Genomic DNA, 26,001 nt, shown 5'->3' with positions numbered 1-26,001 from the left:
GGTGGCTGTGGGGTCCAACTATTTAATCCCAGGGAGAACCCTGGTTCCTGGGACTGCTCTGGGGAAGGGCACTGTCCCCAGCGTCCCACCTGAGCCACTGCTCTCATCATCGTCCTCAGCTCCCACACACCCCAAAGTGCTGGAAATTTGCCTTTTTGTCCCATTCTTCCCCTCCTTTCACCTGTACCCAGCCCTGCTGCACAGGGAGAGGGAGAAGAGAGACCTCTCCTCTTCCCAAGCCTTCGGGAACTGCACTCACGCGGGCAAAGGCAGCTGGAAGATTTCCCTGCAGCTTTGGAAAGGACGAGCTGGATTCAGGTCAAATGACATCCAGAGTCTTTATTCCAAGAGTCCCTTTAGGATGGTTGCAGACGTACAGACACACATACATATTTACACTCTTACACACCTCACAGAGTCTGAACCAATAAATTAAAACAAAAAGACGGCGGTGGGGGGAGGATTTTTTTTTTTTCTTCCTTTCCTTTTTTCTGGTATTTTTTTTTTTCCTGTCACGTAAGAAACAACAACTCCCCGAGGCGAGGCTGGGGGAGCCAGCTGGAGGATGGCAAACAGAAGCCAACAGGGACACAAGCCCGGCCCAGAAGCTGCAGGTGACAGGGAGTGGCGCTCAGGTCACACTCTGGCTTCGATGCATTCCAGCTGGACCATCTCATCCAGCCGGCAGCCCTCGGCTTGGGCACAGTGGCTCAGGTGGGCACTTGGGCTCTGGGCACCTCTTGCTCTGGGGGTCTGTGGGCAGCCTGCAGCAGTCTGACAGTGGGGGGACTCGCACTCGTCCGAGGTAATGTCCGGCACGTCGTCCGACTGGCTGTCCGAGCTCTCCAGGTCGCTGCGGATGCTCTCGGGCTGGGCCAGGGTGATGTCCCACGTCTGGCTGCCAATGCAGTCCTTTTGCTCACAGCTTTGGTGTTTGCACGTCTGCTCCTGCTTGTCGTCCTCCTCCTCCTCTTCCTCTTCCTCCTCCTCCTCCTCTTCCTCGTTCTCTGCCATCTGGGTGTGGACGTGCAGGGAGTCCTCCGTGCTGCTGCCGCTGGTCAGCTGGTAGTGACTGGGTTTGGCTTCGATGTCCACCTGGATCTCCATGTTATTGCACTCCCTGCAGGAACAACCAGCCTCTGGTTACTGGGTTCAACTGGGCTGTACTGGGAGGATCACACCTCCCAAACACGAGCAAGATGCTGCTCGTCACCCCACGACTCGCTGCTCTCCTTGAATCCTCCTAACAGAGCCAAGATCTGAGCCAGGGGCTGAGCTGGGAATGCTCCGGAGTCCTCTCAAACTGCCACAACAGCCCCTGAGGGTGCTGGGCTGCAGATCCCTTCCCCAGCCTCCACACCACACACGGAGGCTGCTCCCAAATTGTCCCCAGCCCTCCTCCCGTGCTTGGAGAAGGGGAAGGATGGATCCCTGGTGCCAGCACAGCCATCCCACCACCCACAGCAGCGCTCACAGAGCCTGTGTTTTTCCAGGACGCCCTCCACCAACGCTCCTCTCAGCATTCCACGTCCTCCTACCTGTCCTGGGGGTTGTAGGAGCTGATGATGGAACCAGCCATGGCTCGGGTGCTGGCGTTGTCGCTGATCGCCCCCAAACTGACCGAGTCTTTGGGGAAAATCTCCTTCTGGACATCTGCCTGGACTTCCAGCCTGCAGGAAAGGAGAGGATTCCTCAGAAATGCTTTAGATGCCCCCAAAGCGCACCAAGCCATCCCCGCTCCTCACAGGAAAGCAAGAATCCCTGTGAGCTGGCACAGCTCAGCGTGGCACGAGTTTAACCCCAGTGGTTGCTCTCGTTTACTCTCATTTTTGGCTCCATTTAGGCGAAATCCACTCTGTTCTCCGTGACGAAGGTAAAGCCGTGTTTACATCCATGACTCACACGGTTCCTGCGAAGAGCTGATTTCCATGGATCTCGCACAGAGCCCTGATTACATCCTGGCTGCCACATCAACACGTGGCTCTAATTACCCAGCAAACTGACTCACAGGCAAGTTGGGAGGAAAACTGTGGTGTAACCTCCTGACTTGGAGAGCTGTGATCCTGCTTGCAGAACAGGAAGCATCAAAGCCTCCAGGCTGGGATAACAGGGCTGGAATAGCTTTAAGCAGGGCAGGCAGGAGCTCTGTGCTGTTCCCAATTAAGCTGAAGCATCAGCTCTGTGGTCTCAAGGAGCTCAGTAGGGATCTGCCCTCCTTGCAAGAACTGGACTGGCACTGACTCCAGAAGCAGAATCATGGAATGGTTTGGGTTGGAAAGGACCTTAAAGATCATCCAGTTTCAAGCCACCTTCCCCCAGACAAGGCTGGCTCAGAGCCTCGTCCAACCTGGTCTTGGAACATTTCCAAGGATGGGAACCCCACAACCCCTCTGGGCAATCCGTGCCAGTGCCTCCCCACCCTGGGTGGCTCCGGCTTCCAGATCATCCCGGGTGATCTCCTAGACCTGGTTACTCTCCAACAGACCAAGGCACGAAAATACCACGACACAACCCCCAGATCAAAGCAGCTTCACTCACACTCCTAGGAAAGCTCCCCAAAACAAATCCACTCAACCCACAGAGGCCGAGGGCACCTCTCTGCCTTTCCCACAGTGCAGTTACCTGCTGTACTTGCCCTTGCTCCCCGAGAGGACCCCCCCGCTCAGGGTGCCCCCGGACAGGGCGGCGAAGCTGGCGGTCTCGCTGTAGTTGCCCTGGATGACGCTGAGGCCGTCCGTGGGGCTGCCACTGGTGCTCAGAACACTGGTCAGCCCCTCAATGCTGCTCTCTCCAATGCTGGGGTTCTTCAGGGCTCTCCAGGCATCGGCCACTGCGGGGAAGGAGAGCACAGGGGTTGGAATGGGCAGTGGGAGCGCTCGGCTGCGATGTCTCATCTCAGATTTGGGAGACGTCAGGACCTCAAACCATTTCATTACAAGAGGCAGCAACAAGAGCATTTTGCTTCACCCCCTTCCCAAAACCAGTTATTACCTGTGATAGGTCCGTCATCTTCATCAAACTCGATTTTCACCCCCTTCCCATTGGCTGTGCTGACCCCACAGCCACCACCGCGGCACAGCGAGATGGGCACGACCCCATAGACGTAGGCCAGCATGATGGGGACCCCAATTCCTGGAGAGGAGGATGAGCTGGGTTAAGAGGAGCTTAAAGATGTGTTGAGCAGACAGAAAGGATTTTTTTTAGAGACTCCTTTAGTCAGGATTTTGTTGCTTTTAAAGGTCTCAATTCACAGTTTTGGGGACAGACAGTGGTGGAGCCCTTTGTGCTGAGTGGTGGAGCCCCAAGAGCATTGAACCACCAAGAGATCAGCCCCCAAACCATGACAGGAGACAGCTCTGTGTGACAAAGGACTCCAGAATGGGCTGTGGCACAGCCAGCTGGTGCCCCAGACAAGCCCTGTGCTGGCTCTGGGCCAGCTCAAGCACATCAGGATGTGAGACAGAGCATTGTGCCCAAACCCACACACAGCTGCACTCTGCAGATTGTCCTGTGGCCACCCCCATGGCACAGGGCTGGGCTACCCGCTTGTCTCAGTGGCTACTGGGCCAGCAGAAGGGACAGGGCTGAGCCCACTTACCAACACTGACAGCAGCAATGACTGGGGAGGCAATGACAGACAAGGTGACCCCACCAGTAATGGCCAAGTTCCTCTTGTGCTTGGAGGTCTTCTTGCCCTCGTACCTGCTGTGGATCTGATGGAAGAAAAAGCACCAGGTGAGAACAGCAGACACCCAGAGGACATGAAGAAGTGATTTTACAGCCTTGCCAGCTGCATGGACTCCTGAAGAACCTCATTTTGAACACAGATCTCCTCAGAGAGCAGACCTAGCAGGAGGGTCTGTGTTGAAGAAAAAGAAGCAACCACAAGTACAGGGCTGATGGGCTCAAAAGGGAGCCCCTGGGTGCTCCTGGGTCAAGGCAGAGGCACAAAAGAAATGCAAAATGCATTTGGGAGGACTTGAGCTTGAAGGGGCTCCCAGGGCTATCAGCCACCACCTTCCCACAAAAACCCAGGAGATAAGAGAAGCTTTAGAAGAGAAAACTGAATTTGGGTTCTACGACAAGATCCACCCTTCCTATCAGTTCTAAATTTCTGGTCGGCACAGAGAACACCCCAAACCCTTCTGCCCCCCACACTCACCTTCCTCCCAACGTACACAGGGATGCCAATGACCATGGCAGGAATGGCAATGCCAGCGATGAGGGAAATGCCCACAGGAGCCCCGATCAACGTGCCCAGCTGCCAGAGAATCTTCTTTTTACGACTCCATGGCTTTTTGCCCCAGAATGTACAGCCAGAGGGGCTTCGTGGAAGGGAAAAAAAAACTGACATGAGCACTCCAGCAATTCCTATAAGCTCCTGAGAACCCCATGATCAACTTGTTCATGGATAAAAGCCAGAATTTAGGAAGCAGGTAGACAACACAAATAAGTTTTCTGTCTTTTTTTTTACCCCAAAAGGTGAATATCACACTATAGGGTCTATGTTTAATACTCAGTACGCCAAGAGCCCTCAAAAGTAATTGTACCAGGAGCTTTGTTCGGTGTGGGGAAGAGCATCTGGATGCTGTAAAGTGGGAACAGAGTTCATCAGAACTCTGAAACAATAAAATCCCGCTGGCTGATGGCTGAAGCAAGAGGGTGAAAGTCCAGCAGGGGCAGCGAACTCCTCCAGGCAGCCCGAGAGAGGCACGTGCTGCTGCCCTGCTCACCTGAGGTAATGCAGATCCGAGATCTCCTTCATGCAGAGCCAGCAGAACTCGCAGCCACACACGGCACACGTCATGTGGTTGCAGCTGCCGTCGTTCATCTTGATGATGTAAGCACTGCAGCGTGGGCACGGCTTGATGTCATCAGCTGAGGGGAGGAAACAAGGGGTTCAGATGGGATCTCTGCTGGGAGAGTGGAGACTCAGCCAGGGGGGTTCTCATTAAGGACTGAAATCCTTGTTTTCTGGGCTGCAGAACACCTTTGCTGCTCCCAGGGTGAGCAGTGTCTTCAGCGTGTGTTTAGTTTATCTCAGAGGAGATAATTTGGATGTGACAGACCCCACCAACAGCAGGGACTGGGAACAACAGCCACTTTTAAAAGCTTGTTCTAATCTTGAATGGGATGTAATCCAGAATTCATGCTTAAACACAGGGAACAAGTCATACCTGCCCAGCACAACGAGCCATTACTGAATTGCTCCACGGAGGTGATTCATGGGCCAAGAACAACACAACAACTGGGAGAACAGGCACTGGACAAAGCCCAAACCTTGGCCTTTAGGGGACACGGGGCTGCAGCCACACACAGAGGCTGCCCAGGCCCCAGCCTGCTGCTGGCAGGGCAGGATAAGGGGCTTTCATCCCTTCCTTAATTCAGGAGTCATCTGATGGTGGTTATGCAATGGTTGTGCCGTGGTTCGGGGCTCTGCTGGCCCCTGCAAAGCTCAGCAAGATGAAATCCAGCTGTGAGCCCGGCTCACACCTTATTAATCACCAGGCTGGATCCAGCACGGCGGGGTGGGGAGAAACCACTGTCTCAAAAACCTCCCTTCCCGTGGCTAAGTGCCCTTCCTGGCAGGGATCTCTTTGACAGGATAGAAAAACTCCTACACTGTTTTTTTCTGCTGGTTGGGGCAGTATATGTGCTGTCCATTCTTAGGGTTCTCTAAACTGGGGCATGTTGGACTTCAGCACACCACTAAGCCACCTCAGAACCACCCACGGCAGCTCCACACGGAGCGAATTAATATTTAAACTCCTCACACAGAAGGAAAAACAGGGTATTTTGTTTGGGGGTAGGGCAGGGCTTTAAAAAATGGCCTCACTGCCCACTTCTAGAGTCAATACAGTTATTTTTAAGGAACACGAACTCAGCAGACACAGCAGCTCCTGCCAGGCAGCAGAGGAGTTCTGTGGGTTGGCATTTTTTTTTTGGTACCTGCCATTACCAAGACCTAACAGTGCACAAGAGCAGAGCTCCCCACACTCAGCTGGCCACGAATGCTGCTCTTCAAGACCACACCAGGCAACTTGGAAGCTGCAACAGTAAAGAAGTGACTGCTTCTTTACTGTTGTTCAGGGTTTAGATCAGCAAAAAAAGCAAGAACATCCAAGATCAAAAGAGCCACAAGCAGGGCTGGGGCGGATGAGGGGAGTTGCCATGACACAAAAGGACCCAAAAGGCACATCATCACCTACTGAGCTGTTTGGTGCTGCTGGGGGAGATCAGATGTGCTCTAACACGCAAGAGGGAAGGGAAATGACTCTTGAGTTTCACAGCTGCTGGAGAGACACTCGGGCTTTAAGGGGAGGAGGTTTGCACAGAGGTGCCTCTTTCTCAACACACACACACACACACACAGACAGCCCAGCAATTAAAAAAACAGGGTGTGACTCTTGGAGCTGCCCTGTGCAGGGCAAGGAGCCTTGAGGGTCTATCCAACTTGGGATATTTTATGAGAAATGGGTAAGTGCATACCCGGCCCAGACTCCTGTCCGTAGCTGAGGCCCGAGGTGTGCTTGGTCCGTACCCGCAGGGTCTGTGCCCGCTGCTGCCGGGCCATGTCGCAGGTTTGGTTGGGGTGCCATATCTGCTTGCAGTGGTAGCAGAACTCTGTCTGGCAGCCCTCCCTCTCGCAGGTCAGCTTGGGGCAGCTGGCACAGCCGTAGGCGATCACCGCGTACCTGCCGGGAGGATTAAAACACAAAGTTACCAGGCTGGAGCAGGGCAGGACACCCAGAGCCACCAGGCCACCTCTCCCGTCTCATTCCTGGACACTGGCACAGCAGCCTCCAGAGCAGACACATTCCTGAGCTCCCTGCAGGCCCTGAAATTAAGCAGTGCTAATTGGGTTACTCAGGGCAGGGACCTTTCATGCAGGCAGCTTGAGATGCTGAGTTGTTCTCTCCTCAGTAACTGCTGGCAGTTCTCACTGGCAATTCACCGAGGCCAGATTTGTCTGGCCCAGTGTGCCCAGCTGACTCCTTGCTGTTTCCTCCCAGGACAGGCTCTGGCTGCTCTTTCCAGGCACACACACATCCCTCATTTCCTCAGGACAGATCTATGGGTGGATGCTGTACAGTCCAGAGGAGTCTAGGAAAGCTGAGCTTGTCCCAGGCACTTCTATCAACTAAATGACTCTAAAAAAGTGGGATAACAGTTCCACATGTAGCTAAGCCAACAAGCGAGCTCCAGATGATCTCCACGGAGCTTCCTCTTCCAAAGAGTGGTGAAGAACAGTGCCCTGCCTTTGGAACAAGCCAAAATTGGAGTAAAATGATCAACTGTGCAAGCGAGAGAGAGGCCAAGCTCCACCAGCTGACTGTGGCAGTAGTGTGACACGCCCAGAAGGAAGTGTCCTGTGCACACAGAAGCCTAAGCAGCATCACCAAGCAGTGCTGCAGAAATGTGACTGACAGCCACTGAGGATGAGGCTGTTTCCATTGGCAGGGGCTGCCACGAGCAATTCCAGCAGCGCCTCCCCAGTCCTGCGACACCCATATGGCAAAAGGGTATTTTTGTTGCCCGTCCTCAGTATTTCTGTTAGTGGTCAGAGGAGAATAGCTCCTATTTAAGGCTTCATATTTAGAGCTCATGTGGCTGGAGTTGTATTTGCCTCTTCTTCTCCGAGGCAGCAGCGTGAGAACCACTGAATGTGTCATACCACAATGATTCATATCCCGTGGGAGTTTGAGCAACTTCATCCTGCCAGGCTACGACAGCATCGCCAAAGAAACAGCATCTGAGGGCTGGCAGGCACGACTGCAGCCCTACCTGTGCATCCACACACCTGCACCTGAGCCCAGCAGGAGGACAGACAGGAAAACCCCATCCCTGGAAGGGTCCCAGCCCATGCCTGGATGAATTTTTCAACCCAAACCACTCTGTTCCTATAGGATAACACTGTGACGCAGACAGCCCAGGGGGTTGGGAGGGATGAATTTGATTCCTGCGCACCTTGTCTAAGGAATATCCCACTAAACATCCTCACCCTGCCACTACCCTCTGGCATGCCCTTGGCAGAGCAGAAAAGAAAAGCTTCATCTGCCCAGCTGTGTTGTGACACTGCTATTTCAAACCATACCAGCAGCCTAGGAGAGCTCAGTGTAATATATTAAGCAACCCCACACTCTAAATTAACTCCTCGCTCAAAACGCTGGGTTTTTTTAAACACCCGAGAAATTAAAATCATCAGCATTTATATTTTGTTGCTGGAGCTGAAGTATCATGCACAAGCCCACAGCTGTGGGGAAAGAAGCTCCAGGACTCGTCTAGTGGGGAAAGAAATAACACATCTCCACGTCAAGGTCAACTAGAGAGAGGGTTTTGAAGTGAAATGCTGAGGAATAGTCATGGCAGGACCTGGATGGACAGTGGTTCTCCTCTTCCACTGACCCCTGACACATTGCTGGCTTAAGTGGCCATTTTCAGGCTCGGTCCCAGCAGTCAAGAAGGGAAACTGAATTCTCCTCCCTGACTTTCCCCCCCAAAGCAACATGAGTGTCTTCCTGAGACCCCAGGAACGGCACAGCTCCGCTTCCAGCCCCCTCCTTGGATGGCCACGAGTTTCCTCCGTCCCTCCTCCTGCCCATTCACGGATCTCAGCCCACACAGCTCCGTTTCCTTTAAAGGTTCCGTTTTTCTCCCAAGCTTTTGGGAAGGCTGCAGTGTGACAAACACTAGACAGCAATAGCACCTGATTGTGGCAAGGGCTGTGGGGCGGGGGGGAAACCCGGAGCTGCAAACACAGAAAATGATTTGTTTTGCGATTGATGGCGCATCAATTGACCAGGGTTTCCATGGAAACACGCATCGCTGTTGTGTTGTCCTCCTCCTCCTCCTCCTCCCGGGCAGCACAGCCAGGCTCTTTCATTTAGGAAACGTTGCAGGGTGTGAGGAAGGCACAGGATGTTTTTAGGGCTCTGTCACAGCCCTGCAGCCCCATGATGCCACCACCTCGGTGGGGGTGACACCCAGGGCCATACCCCAGCTCTGCCCACCTTGGTGGCGTTGGAAATGATACAGCTTTTAGCATTTTTTTTTTGTTGTAATTTCACTCAGGGGTTTTGTTCGCCTTTGCCCCGGGGGAGGGGAATTGAAGTTTCTCTTCAAAAGCCCGGGTGAGGCCTCATGAGCTGAAAATCGACAGATTTGAGAAGAGCCAGAGGAAACAGGAGATAAACGGACATCAACAAACATCACCCCCTGGCGAGGCTGGAGACACCTGGTCTGGGAAAAGATCAATAAGAGAACCAAAGAATGAGGGCCAAATTAGCATCGACGGGATCAATGACCAACAGGAGATCGAATCATTGTGTAATTTAAGACCAATGAAGGTGAATTTCTTTGGGTTTTTTTAACGTATAAATACGTGAAAAGTCTGGTAAAGAACCAGGTGGGATGGAAGGATTTTCACTGCACAAGCCGGGCATGTGTGGATGAAACGACTTCTGTTGCACATCCTGGCCAGAATAAAGTAAACGCCTTGATTCCCTGACACTGAAATAACGTTGTTGGAGAGTTTTAATTCGGGTGACAGTGGTGGGTGACATCCAGGGACAAGCATCATTCTGCCGTGCCCCCAGCCCTACGCTCCCGTACTCGGCACTACTACAGCGGGGAAAGCCCGCTGTAAATAATTCATACCCTGATTTTACATAAGCACAGCCACACAAGCTCTGCCGGGAAGAATGAATAGGGTGATTAATTCCTCTCCCTGCCGGAGGGCTGATTCCAACAGCCTTTGTTCGAGCGCTACAGACACACCAGCAGCGCTGGTCCGCGAGAGCTGTCTCCAGCATCTCCAACAGCCTCGGGGTCGCTTCTTGCTCTTCTGGGCAGCTGGGAGGAGGATGCCAGCACTGTCACCTGGCTCATCCCGCTCCCTGACTAACCAGGGAGGAGGCTTTAGCCCAGAGAAAGAGCCGTGTGTGCCACCAGCCTGCCCAAACCCCCCCAGAGGAAAGGATCAGGCTCAGGCTGCGTTGCTGTCACGGAGGCAACGCCCTCCGGGCCCCGAGCTGGAGCTGGCTCCTTCCAACCAGCAAGCCCCGGGTGACGTCGCTGTTTGTACACCTTATCCTGGGCACAGATAACATCACAATAGTCAAGGAGCTGAGATTCGCTGAGCAGGAACCGGATTTTCGGATTTTCTCTAGCCGGTTACCAGCAGAGGCATTCCCTCCGTGGCAGCACAACCTGCTCTATCTCCCTAATCTTATCCCCAGCGCTGCTGAAATATCGAGATCTTGCACTTGATTTGACTTCATAAAGGAGCAAAGGTGTTGTTTGCTGTTAACTTCACCCTCTGGAAGAACAAGCCCTTATACAGGATGCTCAAGAGGCCGTGAAATGGGTAACCGGAGCCAGGTTCACTGATTTGCATAGGATGTCTATTACAAGGCTCTGATTAAATCTTCACAACCCTCCCACCATCTTTTCCATTCCGACTACTAGGTCAGACTTTCCTTTCATGTTCTTTCTACCCAGAACTGCCATCCAAGCTAAGTTGTAGCTCAACTTCACAGCACTTCTCTCAAGTTCCCCGACAAAGCCCTTTTCCAGGCAGCTCTGGCTCACGCCCAAAACAGAAACCTAACAGAGTTCGTTTAAAAGAAAAGGGAAGAGAAAATGAAAGCAACACGTTCATAACTACACAGTCATCAGGCTTGGCTGGGTTGACTTCTGGACAGAGACGTTTCCTCACTTGGGCAACAGACAGTGAGTCAACATCACTCCTCTCCGCCGTGTTTTCACGTCCTCACTGGGAAAAAGTGACTGGTTACGGCTCCTTCTTCCCCACTACTGGAGACTGGAGGCTACAGAGTTGTCCCCATGCACTGTCCCCAGGACTGGCAGCGAAACACACAGCTGGGAAAGTCCACACTTACCATTTGTGCAGAAGAAAAGGTTTCTGTTAAATTAGGGAAACGATGGCTCTGCTAAAACCCCCTTTAAGTCACACCACTCCTAACCCGATTTGTCTGTGTTTTTACGACCCCCAAGGTCAAATCCTGGGGCTCTAGAGAGATGATAGGGATAGATGGAATTTTGGTACCCAAGGCCTATCAGCTGTCCTGAACAGACTGCAGATAAGCAAAGAACCCCTGCAGCGAGGGCTCCTCACGGGACACAGCAGGACCCTACTGAGCGGGTTACACTTCACCCGGCTATCCCAGGACGTGCTGGGGACAGGCAGCATCCCTCCCGGGTGGGAATCTACCTTCCCCAAGACAGGACAGAGAGATGTCCTCAGCACCCTAAAGAGACAGCAGCTTTCCCCTGTCAAGCCGTCCCACGACGGAAGGGACAGGAATCACGCTGTCCCAGGATGGAGAGGACAGCAGGTTTCCCCCTCCCCAGGGTGTCCCAGGATGGAGACACGAGCAGGTCCCCCGCTGCCCGGGCTGTCCCAGGACGGAGGGCAGCATCCCACGGGCAGCCCCGGTCCCCCCGCAGCACTCACCCGCAGTCGGGGGCCGGACACCAGCGGCAGTCGGGGTCGGCGGCCAGGCAGCGGCGCAGCATGAACTCCTCGTACTTGGCGACGAGGTGCGGGGAGTCGCGGAGCAGGCGGCGGATGTCGGCGGGGTTGAGGCGCTCGCTGCACTCGGGGCAGCAGATGTTGACGCGGGACTCGGTGATCTCGATGCGCAGGTATTGCCGCAGGCAGGCCCCGCACGACCGGTGCGGGCACGACAGCAGCCGCGGCGCGTTCTCCGCCGGCTGCCGCACCAGGCACAGCGGACATTCCAGCTCCTCCTCGCCCTCCGGGACCACCGGAGCCTCCTCGGGGGGCGGCGGCGGCGGCGGCGGCGGTGGGGCCGGCGGGGCGGCGGGGGGCGGCGGCGGGGCGGCCGGGGGCGGCTCGGCCTTGGCGCGGCGGCGGCCGCCCGCGGCGGAGGCGGCGGCGGCGGAGAAGACGCTCTGGAAGGAGAGGCGGCGGCGGCGGCCGGGCTTGGGGCACTTGGCGGCGGCCGAGTGGATGGACGAGGAGCGCGGCGACTCGGAGTCCCGCTCGGAGCCCATGGCTGTGAAGGTTGGCCCGGCGGTGTCACCGGCGGCGCGGTCCGAGGTGGAGGCAGCGGATCAGTCCGGGGGCTCCGGGCGCCGCGTCCCGCCGGGCGCTGCCTCGGCCGCGCTGTAACGAAAGCGGCGCCGGGGCCGGGTGAGAGCGGCCCCGCCTCGTCCCGCCCCGCACCGGGCGCGGCCGTCGCCGCCGCCATTTCGGTTGTGGGCAACGCCCCCGGGCAGCCGCGGAGCCCGCGGTGCCCGCTCGGGTGTCCCTGTTCCTGTTTCTGTCTCCGAACCGCGGCTGCGGTGCCTGTAAGAGTCTCTGAAGCATCTCAGCGAGGTAGAGCTGAGCCTCTGCTCTGTTTCTGGGCTCCCCTTAGTGCCCCCCGGCCCTCAGCGCCTCCATCTCCCCTCAGCGCCATTGCTCCCCTCAGCCCCTGCGCCCCTCAGCGCCTCCACCTCCCCTCAGCGCCATTGCTCCCCTCAGCGCCTCCACCTCCCCTCAGCGCCATTGCTCCCCTCAGCCCCTGCGCCCCTCAGCGCGTCCATCTCCCCTCAGCGCCATTGCTCCCCTCAGCGCTCGACTCTCCTCAGCATCCCTGTTCTGTCAGCACTCCTGGCTCCTCTCAGTGCCCCCATGTCCCCTAAACACCCTTCAGCTCCCCATTTCCCCTCAGCACCCTGGCTCCTCTCGGCTCCCCTCAGTCTCTTGGTCCCCTCAGCGGTCCTGTTTCCCCCTCAGCACCCCGATTCCCTCAATGTTTGGACAACGCTCTCAGGCACATGGTGGCATTCATGGCGTGTCCTGCATAAGGCCAGGAGTGGGACTCGATGGTCCTGATGGGTCCCTTTCCACTCATCTTATTCTATGATTCTCCCTGCAGCTTTACATCTTCTCCTCAACATCCCTCACTCAGCACTGCCATGGCTGCCACATGCGAGGCCTGGAATGGGGGGAATCTTCTGGCTGAATTGTGCAGAAAAAAAGATTTGTATTTAAAAAAAAAACAAACCTGGGGCAGTTTGCTTTTTAACATCTCTCGTTGGAGAGGGATGTCTATAACCTCAGGAGCCCCCTCTAAATCCATCCATCCCAGTGGAGGACCTTGTCCCTCACTGTGTGTCCCTCCTTGATAACATTTCTGAAGATCACGTAAAGATTTACTCAGCTGGGAACTCCTCCCCGAGTGCCAGCTTTAGAGGCACTGAAACTACAACCCACATTCTCACTGCACTCATGCAGAAAGTTAAAAGCCTCCACTTCCTTCCAGTGTTCCCCCGTGCCCGGAGGGGTCTGCCAGCCTCATATCCCATCCAAAGGCAGATAAACTAACAGGAAAGACGTTGCTTCTTATTATGCAGGGGAGGTGAAGCAGAAAGATCTGCTGTGTCTACGAAGAGCCTCTTAAATAAGCACAGAAGGAGCTGCCTTGCCTTAGACTGTCAGCTCTGACTGGACAGACTGTGGTTATTCATGTGACAAGCGTGGCTCTCTCACTGTCTCCCAGCTATCACCATTCCTGAAATCATCTCTCTCAGCAAAGCCTGCTTGCATGATTATTATTACCGGGATCCTTCCAAGAGCTGGGGTGGGAACAAGGAACCAGGATTTCGGTGCTGGTGCCGCTGGATTGCTGTAGGCAAAGACCCCAGATCTGTCGGCACAGCGGGGATAATGATGACACTTCCCTGTCTGATGGGTGAATGAAGGCACAGAAGGAGTAAATCAGCTGCACAAATGAAGCTTCATCCTCTCCTAAACGCCCTGCAGCAATCCTGCTTTTCCCTGTGCTCCTTCTCCATTAATTCTGTGCCTGCCATAAACCCTCCCTTACTGCTTATCCCGAGATGTCTGCTACACCCAAGTCCTCTCCCAGAGATTGCATTCCCCAGACATTTGTCAGCTCTTCACATTCCTGCCACAGCACACAGGGCTTTGGACCAGCTGGAAGTTTTGGACCACGCTTGGGTTTGGCCTTAGAGTGGTAAATTCCTGCCTGGGATCAAAAACCCTGTTAATTAGCAAGTTAATTTGGCAAGGGCCAAACAGCTCTGCTCCAAGAGAGGCAGGGATGCTTTGAGGGTGTCTGTGGAGCACATTTTTTCCTGAGCAGTGAGTTGCTGAGCTCTGGTCCTTGGGTAAATTTCCCTGACACTTGTGGTGTGGAGCTCCCAGAGGAACAGGGAAAGGAATATAACCTCTTCTCCTTGTGAAAGGAGGGCCGGATGAAGAAGGGAGAGATGTTAGATTGGTGTAAAACGAGATTGTATTGAAATCAACAACTCCTGTCCGAGGCAAACCAGGTATGAGGCATCTTCAAATGGCTGTCGCTGCCCATCTGTAGCAGAGACTGTCTTGCTTTGATGATTTCACTAGAAAAATCACACTCTTGACTGAAATAGAGAAACCTGAACAGGACTCGTGTGTGGGATGGATCTCCCAGACAGCGCTCTGCCAGCTCAGCCCTACGTCCTCTGCAGCGCAGAAGCACAGACTCTAATTGTGGGAAGGTTTCAGCTCAAAAACTAATGTGAGACAGGCCTGAATTACCAGTAGTGCAGACACAAGAGAGACAGAGAGCAAAACCATCTGGAGCTCCTGGGAAAGGATGGGCTGATGGGGCAGAAATGACTCTTCATTGCCTTATATGAGGAATCATGATACCAGCAAGGCTGGGGGAGGCCAGAGTAAATCCAAGTGACTTCAGAGCTATCTTCCCTGCTCCCAAGCTGTGCAGAGCTCTTGCCAGTGGTTATATATTTGAGGGAACTCGGTGCTTTTATGGAGCTCTGAGACACAGATTTCCAACTGTCCGGACCCCGCTGTGGTCCAGACATCCCAGCTACTTAAAAACAAGTTCTCCGTGGCTGAGGTGTTTCTCCATGGCGAATTTCCACAGCCCTTGCCAGGAGCAAAGGCTCCTGCTCAGCGTGTTCCTGTCTAGTAGTTTGAACCCGGTAGTTTGTTTTGATTCAAAAATAATAATAAAAAAGGAGACAAACCCAAAACAAACAGCCAGGAACGGGAAGGAGAGGGCAGGAAAGCAAGCTGCCAGGGAGGAAAGAGGCTGATTGAAAAGTCACCGGATTGGGAGAGGGATCAGATCAGCCCCGCCCCGGAGCTGCGGGGAAGCTGCCACCAGCCTGACCGTTAAACTGGAGGATATTTGAAAAGATAAACCCAAAACAAACAAACAAGAAAAGATACAGAAGGCGAGGGCGTGGGGGGGGGATTCGAACGCTGCAGCGAATCATTCTGCAAATCCCAGCTCCAATAGGCAAATTTGCTTTTGCTTACGCTGGCAGAAAGCTGGAAGATTGCTGACTTCCGACCCCTCTGGATTTGGCACAGGCGACTTTTAAAGCTGCCTGAAAGAGCCTTATCCCCCAGGAAGGCTTCCAGGGAGAAAGCTTTGTTCAGGCACCGGTTGGAGCCGCCCCACACTGCCCAGTGCCGTTTCCCAGCCTGGATGGAGCCACTGAGAGAGGCTGACCTGGGCTGGACCTGCTTTTGGGAGGTATTTCTCATTCCAGAGAAATACCCTCGTCACCCACACCCAAAAACCCCCCTGCAAAGCAGACTGACAGTCTGTCGCTATCGAGGAGGAAGAGCTTCTGGTGATGTAATGAAAATTCCCCTTGGTAATTCAGAGAGTGAAAGCAGAGGCTGGGCTGCTGGGAAGGGATTGTGAAATGCAGGCTGCATGGAGGAACTGGGCTGTGCCTGGCCGCGAATATCGCTGCGGTGGGACACCGGCAAGGAGGCACGTCGGTTTGGGTTTGCAGCCTATAAAACTGAAACTCCGGCTCCTACCACTTCCCTTTTGTCCACCTTTCCCCCCATTCCGGCTTACCCAAAAATCACAGGTATGGGAAATACCTCCCTGTTGCTCTCCCCCCTGGCCTGCAGGACACAGGAGGTGTTGAAGGAGTTATTTCAGGACACACAAAGATCCAATCTGCCTTAAACCTCTGGAATGCAGGCACTGAGGTGTGAACCTCTCCCTAGCGCTGCCTCTTTTCTCTAGAAGTCCGTGGTTCTCTTTGGGGTTTCTCCCACTTTCCCCAGGCAGGGATGGGAGGTTATTCAAGGGGGACAGGATGCAGATGGAGTTCAGAGAAAACCCAGCTCGTGTTGCTGCTTGCTGATGAAATGCGGGAAGGAAGAGAGCAGCTTTACAGCAGGAATTTTTCCTTGTTTTCACATAGGGGCACTCAGCAATGACTCAGCTCTGGTTTTGCTGGGCAGGCTGAGACCTTTGGCCCATTTAGGTGGCACAGCCAGACCTGTTAAAGGGATCCAGGTGCATCAGGCTGCCAAAATGCAGATGGCAGTTTCGGGGGTCTCTCTGCTGAGAACCCACCACGGGACCCACCTGAGATGTGCTGCACTCACAGCATCTGGAGGAAGAAGATGAGAGGGACAGACAGATCCAAGAAGCACAGAGGTCGTTTTAAACCTTTCAAAAGTGCGAGGCCTCCACCCCTCTCCCTGCCCTGGAGAGCTGTGCCAGGGGCACATGGGCTTCCCTGCTCTTCTTTTAGGGGTCCCTGCCCCAGAGCAGGGCTGTCAATCTTGGCTTGCCCGAGGCATTCAGCGAGGCTTAACCCCGAGGGCCCTGCGAGGGACGCTGAACGTTCATGGGGAGCAGCTGTGATTGCAAGAACTGAAGCTCATTGGGGTCATTTTCTGCCAGAGCCCCGGGGAAGCACTGGGTCGTAATGACATGCACTGTGATCGTTTGTCAGATGGAGATGTCATTAACGGCCGCTCATGTCTCTCCAGGGAAGACACCCGTGGCTGGGGAGGGCTCTCCCCAGTGTGCACATCTCTGCCTCTATCCAGTTAGTTCGCGTTCTGTTTGCCTCTCCTGGTCCCCTGAGATGTGTTGAGGGAAGGAAGGAGATGATTCTGCTTGACTCCTCTTTTCTCTGCTGGACCTAACAAGGATTGACGTTCTTTTAAATGAAGAGGAAGAGGCAGGAGATGGGAGCCTTGGGATCAGAAATGCAAGGCTCTTCCAAGAGGATTCGTTCTGGTTTAGTCTGTGGTTACACCTCCTCTCCCCTCCATCTCCCCATCCCACTCTGCTCCCTCCTAACACCCACACGCACGGCAATCTTCCCCTCCCTGCTGTGACTTTCTGGGGAAGAGGCTGTCATGTGAAATCCTGGGAGAGAGTTACCACATGGAGCTCTCTGAAAGCATCACAACAGGCCTTGCAGAACAGGCCGGCAGCCGGAGGAACGCTGCGCTCCCCCTCCCCGAAATCCTCTCATGGAAGGGAGGTGGGGGGGAGTGGGGAATCATCTTGTAAGCTCGGGAGCCGCCTACACACATGGCAAGTCTTGTCAGCAGCTGATAAAAGAGGTGGGAGGTGGGGAGATTTCGAGGGGGGAAGAATATGGAGGCTCCTGTGCCCACGTCTCTCCCCCGTCCTGTCTCCTGCAGGGCTCCCACAGGCGGGATGGCCACGGGCTTGGCCCCGTTGGTGACACACGTGCAGCGAGGAGAGACCCCAAAAAGGGACTCGGATGTACTTCAGCAATGACGCAAAGGTAGGGATCATTAGGCAATTGCTTATAATAGTAATCTGACATGCTTTTCCCTTCTACAAAAAGCAGCATTTCCTTTTGTAATAAAAGCACAGGCTGTTCTGTGTTCTTTATTCACCTCCACGCTCGCTGAACGGCTTTGGGGATAGAAGTGACAATGATCCCGGCTCTCAAGTCACTCTCACCAGTGACCTGCTACCCTTAATCATGGGGGATTTATAACTGAGAAGCTTTAGCGCTGTAGGGTGCTGCCATCAGGATAGGGCTGGCCAGATCCCTACGGCAGGAGGAAGGAGCCAGGCTCCCTCCTCACCTGAGTCATTAAATAGACAATTAATTGTTTGGTGTTAGCATAAACACAGGCAAATTGGTCACTGGAGAAAACCTCAGTGGCTGTGATGGCTGGCTGTGGTTAGTGGTGGTGGTGACAAACACCTGTGACAGCAGACGGCCAAGAGGAATGGAGATGGGATGGCATGGCATGCTCCTGGCTCTGGAGCACCTCCCTGATGCCAGCTGGTTTTTGGGATGCTCAGCATCTTGCAGGGCACGAGCAAACCTGGCCACAGCAGAGGCAGCAAGATCAAGGTGAAATCTTCAGGAGGAGCTTAGGAAGAGTTTGTCCTGCCCTTCAGAGAGCAGATGCACAAGGCAGAGCTCTGGCACGGGCTTGGATTTCTGCAAGGAGAACAGAGTGCGGCACTGGCCTGGTTTCCAGGAAAGGAGAACAGTGTGTCACAGAGAAGGCATTGAAAAGACCTGAGGCTTCTGCCTCAGCTTTCGGTCTTACTCCTGCAGACACGTGGGTGCTTGGGAGTTCAAAGGCTGAACTGGAGGCTGTCCTGCAGCTGGCAGAGGACAGGAAGCTGTGGGCTCCTCCTGCAGAGCTGCTAGAGCAGAGACCACAGAGGGTGTCCCTGTGTCTGCTGGAGATCCCTGCTTGGCTCAGCATCAATCTCTGCAGCCTGACCTTTGCAGTGGGACTGTGGGAGTCCAGCTGGACAGGAAGGTTTGGTCCAAGGCGCTACCTCCAGTGCCCAGAGCCCCCAGAAGACACTGGCAGACCTTCAGCAACATCTCAAAACCCCACAGGATCTCTGACATCCTCTTCAGCTGTTGCATCCCACAGCACAGGTAGGGCTGGGCACACCACACGTTTCCTCCAGCTGACCCACCCATTTCCTATTTTCTGCAGACATGACAACTAGTGAGTTAATCCTGCAGGCCATAAACTAAGCTGTATTAGCAGACACCATCTGTCCTTTTTCATTTGCTGATGCACGACCTATTTTGCTGTGTAGTGGAGCAGGCTCTGCAGTTTCGGGGCTTGCATGTTGCAGTGTCCCTGTTGCCAGGGCATAATCCACTGCTCACAGGGACCTGCTAGTGGGAGAAAGCTCCAGTGAACTGAGCACCACTGGGACCTGCTGCCACGGGCAGGTGGTGGATGAAGCCTGTCTCTATGGCTGCTTGGCCTCCGAGGAGGTTTGGGCTTCAATCCCACAAAGCACCTGGGAAGGGAAAGGTCTCAGCAGAACTTCCAAGGACAAGAGCACAACCGCCCTCAGCAGGGTCTTCTGAAGCCCCTTCAGCAATGGCCACATCCACATCCCCTCACTTGTCAGGAGGTTGTGGAGAGACCTGAATTCTCATCCCAAAGTGGGGTTTATGGGAACAGGCTCAGCACTCCAGCCACGCAGCTCTGGCCTGGGGTAATTCCCGTGCTTTACAGAGCTGAGCAATGTCAATCACACCAGGACAGGGAAAGACAGGAAGAGAACTCTTCCTTTATCTCTCTGGTCGTGTCTTGGAGCAGCGTGGTGACCCTTGTTTGGGTACAGAAGTACAGACATTGTGAAAGGTCGTAAAACCATCAGGATTTTCCAAGCCAGTTATTGTTTGACTTTACCAACTCTTGAGGCAATTCCAAAGGTTAGTGCCTTGTCGCAAGAAGCCTCCTGAATTTATCAACTTTTAATTTAACTCAGCGCTGGTTGCAGGAATTTTCCCTGCGTTCTGAAACAAAAAGCCGGGAAATTCTGTGGCTGTGTGCTAAGGAGTCAGGAGGGAGCTGAGTGCAGGGCTGGGTGCTCACACACTCATCTGTTCTTCAGAACCAGGATGATCCCTGCTCACTGACCTCTGGACTCCCAAAATCAGCCAGAGAATTTTCAGTTTCCTGCCTCACTGCACGAAAGCGGAAGAGAGAGTGGAAGGAATTATTCAGAGTGACCTTAGCCTTAGCCAGACCACTTCTTTCTGAGTTAGCTCAGTTGCATTATTTGGGTTTTCCAAAGAACTCCCAAGCTCCTGGCTAGGATGTGGCTCAAATCCACCCCCTTCTGTACCATCAGTGTCCTCTGAGTATCCAGCACTGCCAGAAAGCTGGCCTGGAGTCATTCCCCTTTCCTGCTGGTCCTGCTCTTTTTTCTTGGAAACTGGTTTAAGCTCTGAAATCTGAGGTTTCCTACCCTGAAATGTGTGGTAGCTCTTGCCTGCAGAGGTGTTTTACCCCTCAGCTGAGCTCCGTACCCTCAGTTTCCAGCAGCAGCAAGCCTTGCTGTCTCCTCCCTGCCTTCCCTAAGCTTTGCCCAGCAGTCCCTTGTGCCGTGGACACTCTGAATCAGATGTGACAAGAAATAATGACTTCCCACAACATGCCCTGGTGTTCCTGCAAGATGTGTCCCCCATCCTGCACTGGGGAAAGGAGAGGTGGTGTCAGGATCTCTGTGCTAGGAACAGACTGACAGTTTGGGGTGTAAATTCCTACCGGTCCCAACTTTTCTTCTTTCTCTCTTTGAGCTTTGGGAGGAGAACTGGCTCAAGAATTGTATTGATCTCAGTCCAGGAACAAACATTCCCCTTCCACAGGCCACAGCCTCTCTCTCCTGTGTGTCATGTGAGGAAGAGGAGCAGGGAAGGGCAATGCTTTGCCAAGACTAGAACGTACCCAGAACTGTGACTGCTGTCAGGAGGTGGGAAGAGGAAGAAAGAGTCCATGTGGTCAGCCCTGGAAAGGGCAGTTCCTGCTGAGAACTGCCTGGGGAACATTCCCGTTTTCATAACCAGCAACAGCTGTGAAAAGGGGAAAGAACAGTGATTCTGGACCCTGCCAGCAGCACCTCTCGCCTGCAGCCGGGCTGGGAGAGCAGAGAGAGCTCCCAGCACAGCCCTCTGGCCCCGCACAAGGAAAACGTGTGTCATTTTCCAGAGGGCTGAGCCAGCATTAACCAGGTGGGGAATGTATGAGCCTCTCACTCTGAACATGTGCTTGCTCAGGGTTCCCTTGTCTCAGCTGAGATCTTTCCCCAGTCTGACCCTCGGCTGCCAGGCCCCTGCCCCAGCTCAGTCCAGGGCTGTTCCCCCTGTGCTCTGTTCTCTGCAGCAGAACAAGGTGGGCGAAGGGAGAGGGGAGCTGTAGTTTGTCCTTCATTCCTGGGCTGGCATGGAAAGGCAAATGGGGTTTCTTCTGCTGGGTTTTGCTGCAGACCCACGACTTCCTTCCCCCAGCCTGGTGCTATGACCACAAGCCCATTCTCTCTAACTTCAAGCACAACCCACCTTTACCACAACCATGAAATTCTTCTTCTCCCTCCCTCCTCTCCCTCAGCCCTTCACCACCATGAGAAACACTCATTCCTCTCTGGGGTTTGTCATCTGTGGGTTGTCTTAACCAGTGTTTGAGCAAAGTGCCCCCTGTGCTGCCTCAGGCTGGGCTGTGCAACAGCAGAAAACTGAGTAGGAGGTTTCTGGGGCGATCAGCGTGCGCTGAGACCTCAAATGCTTCTCTGAAATCAGGCCCTGCTGTTGCTCCAGAGCATCCTTCTAACAGGGAGGCAGCAGCCCAGCCCTGCCATCTCTGATCTAGGCTGCCATCCCTTTTCCCCTGAGCACCAGGAAAAGTCCAGTGCCTGACACTGAAACAGCAGTAGCTGCCAAGAGCCTCTCAGCTGCCCCTGGGTTACAGGATCCCTCCCTGCAGTCTCTCAGGAGGAGCTGTCAACAAAAACAGCCCTGTTTAACTGAAGCAGAGACAGCCTGGCTTTACATGGCCTCCCTCTGCCTTTCTCTGCTCCCCTGGAACCAGGGATTCTTTGGGAAAAGCCTCTCAGGGCAGCGCCGACTCCTGCGCTTCCCCCTGGACGTGAAGCTCAGCCGCAGCAGCATGCAGGGGTTCACGTAGCTCTGGGTTCTGCTCCAGCTATTCCCTCCCCCTTTCCATGGATCTCCTGCAGGATTCACAGCCCAGCACCCAGGGGTGCTCCCTATCCCCAGCACGGTGCCCTCAGCATGGGATGAGCAGCGAAATCGCAGCTGGAAAATCTGGCAGTGGATGTGGAGCAGAGCCCTGTCCCCGGGCTGAGGACCAAGAATGCCTCTTTCCCATCCGACACGCCAAGGCTCTGAGCCCTGCCAAACCCCAGTGTTTGTTCCTGCCTTTGGCAAGCAAGGGATGACAACAAAAGCATGTGCGAGGCAGAAGGAGTTCAGTGAAGGAGGGAAGTGGGTTTCTCTTGGGTCTCTGTGACCTTTTCTGGTTTGGAAAGAACAGAGTTGTGCAGAGATGCTCACAATGCACAGCAAGGCTGTTTCCACTGCCCCAGCAGCAGAACAGACCTCGTGGCCTCCTTCAGACACAGGAAATTGGAGCCCAGAGCCACAGCCCAGCCTTTGGCTGCTGGGGTGGAACCAGGAATCCAGCTCCTGGGAGTCGGTGCCTTTTGCCTGTTCGCGAGGAAAATTTATGTGCAGCCATGGAACCTCGCTATGGGCGCCTTGTCTTGCAGCCCTTGTTCTCTGGGATACAGCTCCTGCTGTGGGATGGGAACGATTTTTCTTCAGCTGGCAGCAGCTGAGCCAAGTTGTCTTGGAGTCCATGGACTGGGAGTTATGTCAGCAATGCCCTTGGCCATGAGGATCCCATTGACTCTCACCTCTCTCCTTAGAAAAGCAGGCACAGGGAAAGAACTGTTGGGGCAGGGCCAAGAGAAGGGCTGAGGCTGAAGAACCCAATGACTCCAGCAGTTTCTCTGTGTGCTTCCAGCCCTTATGGCTTAACCTCAGAGAGAAAAAGTGGTGCTGGCAGGAGGAAAGAAGAGGAGTGGGGTTCTGCGCAGGTAAATCAGGAATGTGCCTTGGTCCTTCGAGAGCTGAGTCAGGAGCAGGTTTATAGCCAAGATAGAAAAGCTGATTTGGCCAAAGGGATAATATTTCTGTTGGGAACCAGAGAACTATTGATTACTCAACTAACCTCAACTATTTAACAAACAGCTACCTCAGCAGAATAGAAATTTCAGCCTGGCTTTAGGGAGAGGACCGAGGGGACTCCAGGGTGGCCAGGCAATAGTGGGAATGTGTATTCTCCCTCTCCTTGACTCTCCTTGTTGCACTGCTGCCCTGCCTGCTCCCAGAGGCACCAGATAAGGAGAGAAAACAAACACAAGGTAGGTGCATGTGAGTGCCCCTAACAAAAGAAGGGGAAAACGTTCACTGCAGTGGAGTCATGGCCGAGATAGACTGTAAAATAGGAAGGATTAAAATGTCTCACAGGACCTGGCTCAGCTCCCAGGGCCTTCTCTGGACACTGGCACAAAGGCAGCTCCTCCCGATGCTCTGGGTCTCTGCAGAGGCTCGCAGATCCACGGCACTTTTCCCAGGAGGGAGCACGAGTTCCCAGTTATTGCATTCCTGTATTATTGTGCGCCTGGCAATGACAGCCCGTGATGGGGGCTGAACACACAGGTAAACAGAGCATGGCTGTGGGGACAGGGTCACACGAAGGCACTGGGAGCATGTCAGAGCCTCAGCTGCTGCAGCTGATGTGCAGATGCCAGGCTTTGTAATATTCACATGATCATCCCTTTTGCAGTGTAGGCAAGTATGGGGGAAAGCAAGGAGAGCCAGCTGAGCCATGGAGAAGGTCAAGGACTAGGAGGGGGTGGCTCGGCCTTTCTGTTTGTGAGAGGTCCTGGTGCCGTTCCCACACCGAATTTTGAATAACCTTGAAAAAAAATCAAGTTGGAACGTGACTTTGAAGCAGTCCCACTACTGGTCATGCATGACCACAACCTCGGGGATGAAACTGCAGAACAGCAGTGTTAACTCCTCCCTGCACCCTTCCCAAACTGGCCCTGGGAGCTCAGCTCAGGCTGTGCCCAGCGAGGTCCCACTTGGAGCACTGGGGCCCATCCCAAGCTGGCTCCCTCCCAGCACAGCTGCCCTGGGCAGAGCTGAGGGCTGGCACGGAGCAGCTGACAGGCCCTCCCCTCCCTGCCTGCCCATGCCACAGGCTTGGAATGCAGCTGGCCCTGCGGTCACCTGGGTGACAGCACTGCCTGTCACCCTCCAAGCGTCGTGTTCCCACCCCTTGCTCCCAGAGAAGCCCCACAGAGCAGCACAAGCTGTTGCTGTTGGCAGTTTCCATCCCAAAAGCAGCGGTATGGTCACCTGGGCCACTCCCAAGTGGTCCCAGTAGACCCAGCATCTGTGCCTTGATGGGGAAGGATTGTGCATCACACAGCAATCGCTTCCCTAATTAAAGCATATTTATGCTTCTTGTTGCAATTACGCTCTCAAGCACTCCTGACTGCATTTCTCCGTGGCCCCACTGGGTCACGGCCCCCCAGCCCTTTAAATGCCATGGGAAATGTGTTGGTTCAACAAAATGGTTGTGACAGGAGCATTGCCTCTCCCTGTGCTTGGACTTCAAGGATTTCTACTTTTTGCCTCTTCCATCTCCCCCCCCGTACTGGTTTCTGACACCCACAGGGGTTACCAACACTGGGCTTTTGACCCCAGATGTGTTTTCCTCAGTCAGGCACACACTGAGAATCCTGCCAGGCCAGAATCAGGTCAGCGCAGATGAGTGGGGTGCTCACAAACTCATTTTTTAGTTTGCTAAGGCTGCGTAGCCTCAGTGTAGGTGTAGAGTCCCTACACCCCGCTGCTGTGGGATCAGAGGTGGGAAGCCACAAGCAGCAAGGAACGAGCCCAACTCTTGGATTAAGAAAAAATATGAAGTTTCCCCTCAGGACCACGGGCCAGCAGAGCACACAGGTACTACTGGGCTGCTGCAGGGCAGAGGTGACCGTCACCCTTGCTCCCTCCGCTAACAAAACAGATCCCGTTATGCAACCCTTGTGCTAAAAGGCAACACGACATGCAGAGAGGCTTCAAGGACTTTGTTATTTTGCCTTCCAGGTCTGCGGATCCCCAGGATCCACATAGCTCCTGGCAGTACCCCCGCACCTGGCTGCCTTCCCCACAACTATTGGTGCTGCACAGGCAGGGGAAGTGCAGTTTAGGATTCCCACCACAAACGCGCTGCTGGGCTCGGTCCCAGTGCACCAGCTCTGCCCACAGCCTCCTCTAAGATAGATGCAGCTCAGGGGATGAAGTCTCAAACTTCTGATTCATTTAATCAATGATCCATGCTCTGATCCCTAGGGAGAACTCTGCTCCCTTTCTCCAGCCAGGGACCAGGGCTGCTCTCCAGTCCCTTTATCCTGCTCTGGAAGTGCAGGTACTCCTGGCTCTTCCCAGTACAGCACCAGTGACACACACACTGCTCTCCTGAGGGGAAGCATCTGCACCAGTTTCTGCACCAGCCAGCTGGGCTCTGACCTGCTCTCACTGTCCCACAGCCAAACCCTGCTGTGCCAGGCTGTTCGGGCATTGTATAATATTCCCGCTGCCTGCCAGTGGCCATCCCCCAGCACCGCATCACCCCGAGAGATGCCGGGGCAGGCGCTGATCGCACAGCAGCTCGTGGATCCCCCCCTGCCCCGCGGCATCCCTTACCTGTCCCCGGAGCCCACTGCCGGTGCCGCGCTCTCCCCTCCGCAGTGTCCCCGCTCTCCCTTTCCCACTCCCCTTCCCTCTGCGCCACCTCCCCGCGTGATGTCAGCGCAGCCCGGCCCCCGCAGCCTCCCCAGCGCACCCTCCACGCCACGCAGCCGCCCATCGCATCCCGCTGCTGCTGCTGCTGCTTCCCTGCCCAGCGTTGCCACAGCGACAGCAGGGGAATCCCATCCTCTGCTCCTCCACCTCCCAGGGCCTCGCTTGGTATCACCCACTGCAGCTCTTCCCAAAGAGACCCCGGGAAGGACAGGGCGACAGCAGGGGACAAGCAGCAGTGGTGGCCTTGTGGCTCAACGTACCTGGAAGGGAGAGCGGAGGCAGCCAGGGGAAGCGGGCTCAGAGCAAACAGGCTCTCACCTTACCTGCAGCAGTTCCACCCGTCTCCCCTGAGCTCTTCCCACCTTCCCACTCCCTCCATTCCTCGCTCCCAGGCAGTTCTTTGTTCCTCAGCCCCACGTGCTCGCTCCTTCGGGGCTGTGCACACGAGCACCGTGATGGCACAAACTCCCCACAGGCATCTCTGCAGCGGCTCCTCCTCGCCCCCACATCAAGGTCAGAGAT

General features: G+C 54.6%; 1 protein-coding gene across 2 annotated transcripts; it reads right to left on the bottom strand.

The window, feature by feature from the left end:
* Positions 1 to 324: 324 nt before the first annotated feature.
* On the bottom strand, positions 325 to 25,435 carry RNF19B (ring finger protein 19B). 2 transcript variants are annotated; one of them, XM_066204627.1, is made up of 10 exons: positions 25,381 to 25,435; positions 11,477 to 12,151; positions 6,490 to 6,695; positions 4,734 to 4,878; positions 4,163 to 4,325; positions 3,599 to 3,713; positions 2,992 to 3,132; positions 2,623 to 2,830; positions 1,539 to 1,670; positions 325 to 1,120 (listed from the first exon to the last, which is right to left on the bottom strand). In XM_066204627.1, the coding sequence occupies exons 2-10, from the start codon at positions 12,037 to 12,039 to the stop codon at positions 637 to 639; spliced, it is 2,157 nt and encodes a 718-aa protein (XP_066060724.1). In that variant the 5' UTR covers positions 12,040 to 12,151; positions 25,381 to 25,435; the 3' UTR covers positions 325 to 636. The 2 variants fall into 2 exon arrangements, with proteins under 2 accessions (XP_066060724.1, XP_066060726.1); XM_066204629.1 differs by lacking the exon at positions 25,381 to 25,435 and having other exon boundaries at positions 11,477 to 12,169.
* Positions 25,436 to 26,001: the final 566 nt, after the last annotated feature.

Source organism: Chamaea fasciata, unplaced genomic scaffold (assembly GCF_029207755.1).
Source record: "Chamaea fasciata isolate MVZ Bird 193981 ecotype frontalis unplaced genomic scaffold, bChaFas1.0.hap1 SCAF_26, whole genome shotgun sequence".
Lineage (NCBI taxonomy): Eukaryota > Metazoa > Chordata > Aves > Passeriformes > Sylviidae > Chamaea > Chamaea fasciata.
The sequence above is the reverse complement of the archived record's forward strand: the minus strand, read 5'-3'. Positions and strand labels throughout refer to the sequence as shown.

What these genes read in the sequence shown, in the direction of transcription:
- RNF19B (XM_066204627.1), bottom strand. Translation starts at nt 12,039, where the DNA reads ATGGGCTCCGAGCGGGACTCCGAGTCGCCGCGCTCCTCGTCCATCCAC. An exon ending in TCGGATCTGCATTACCTCAG is followed by an intron (nt 4,326 to 4,733) that starts GTGAGCAGGGCA and finishes CCTTCCACGAAG; the next exon opens with CCCCTCTGGCTGTACATTCT. An exon ending in AGCAAGGGCAAGTACAGCAG is followed by an intron (nt 1,671 to 2,622) that starts GTAACTGCACTG and finishes CCTTTCCTGCAG; the next exon opens with GCTGGAAGTCCAGGCAGATG.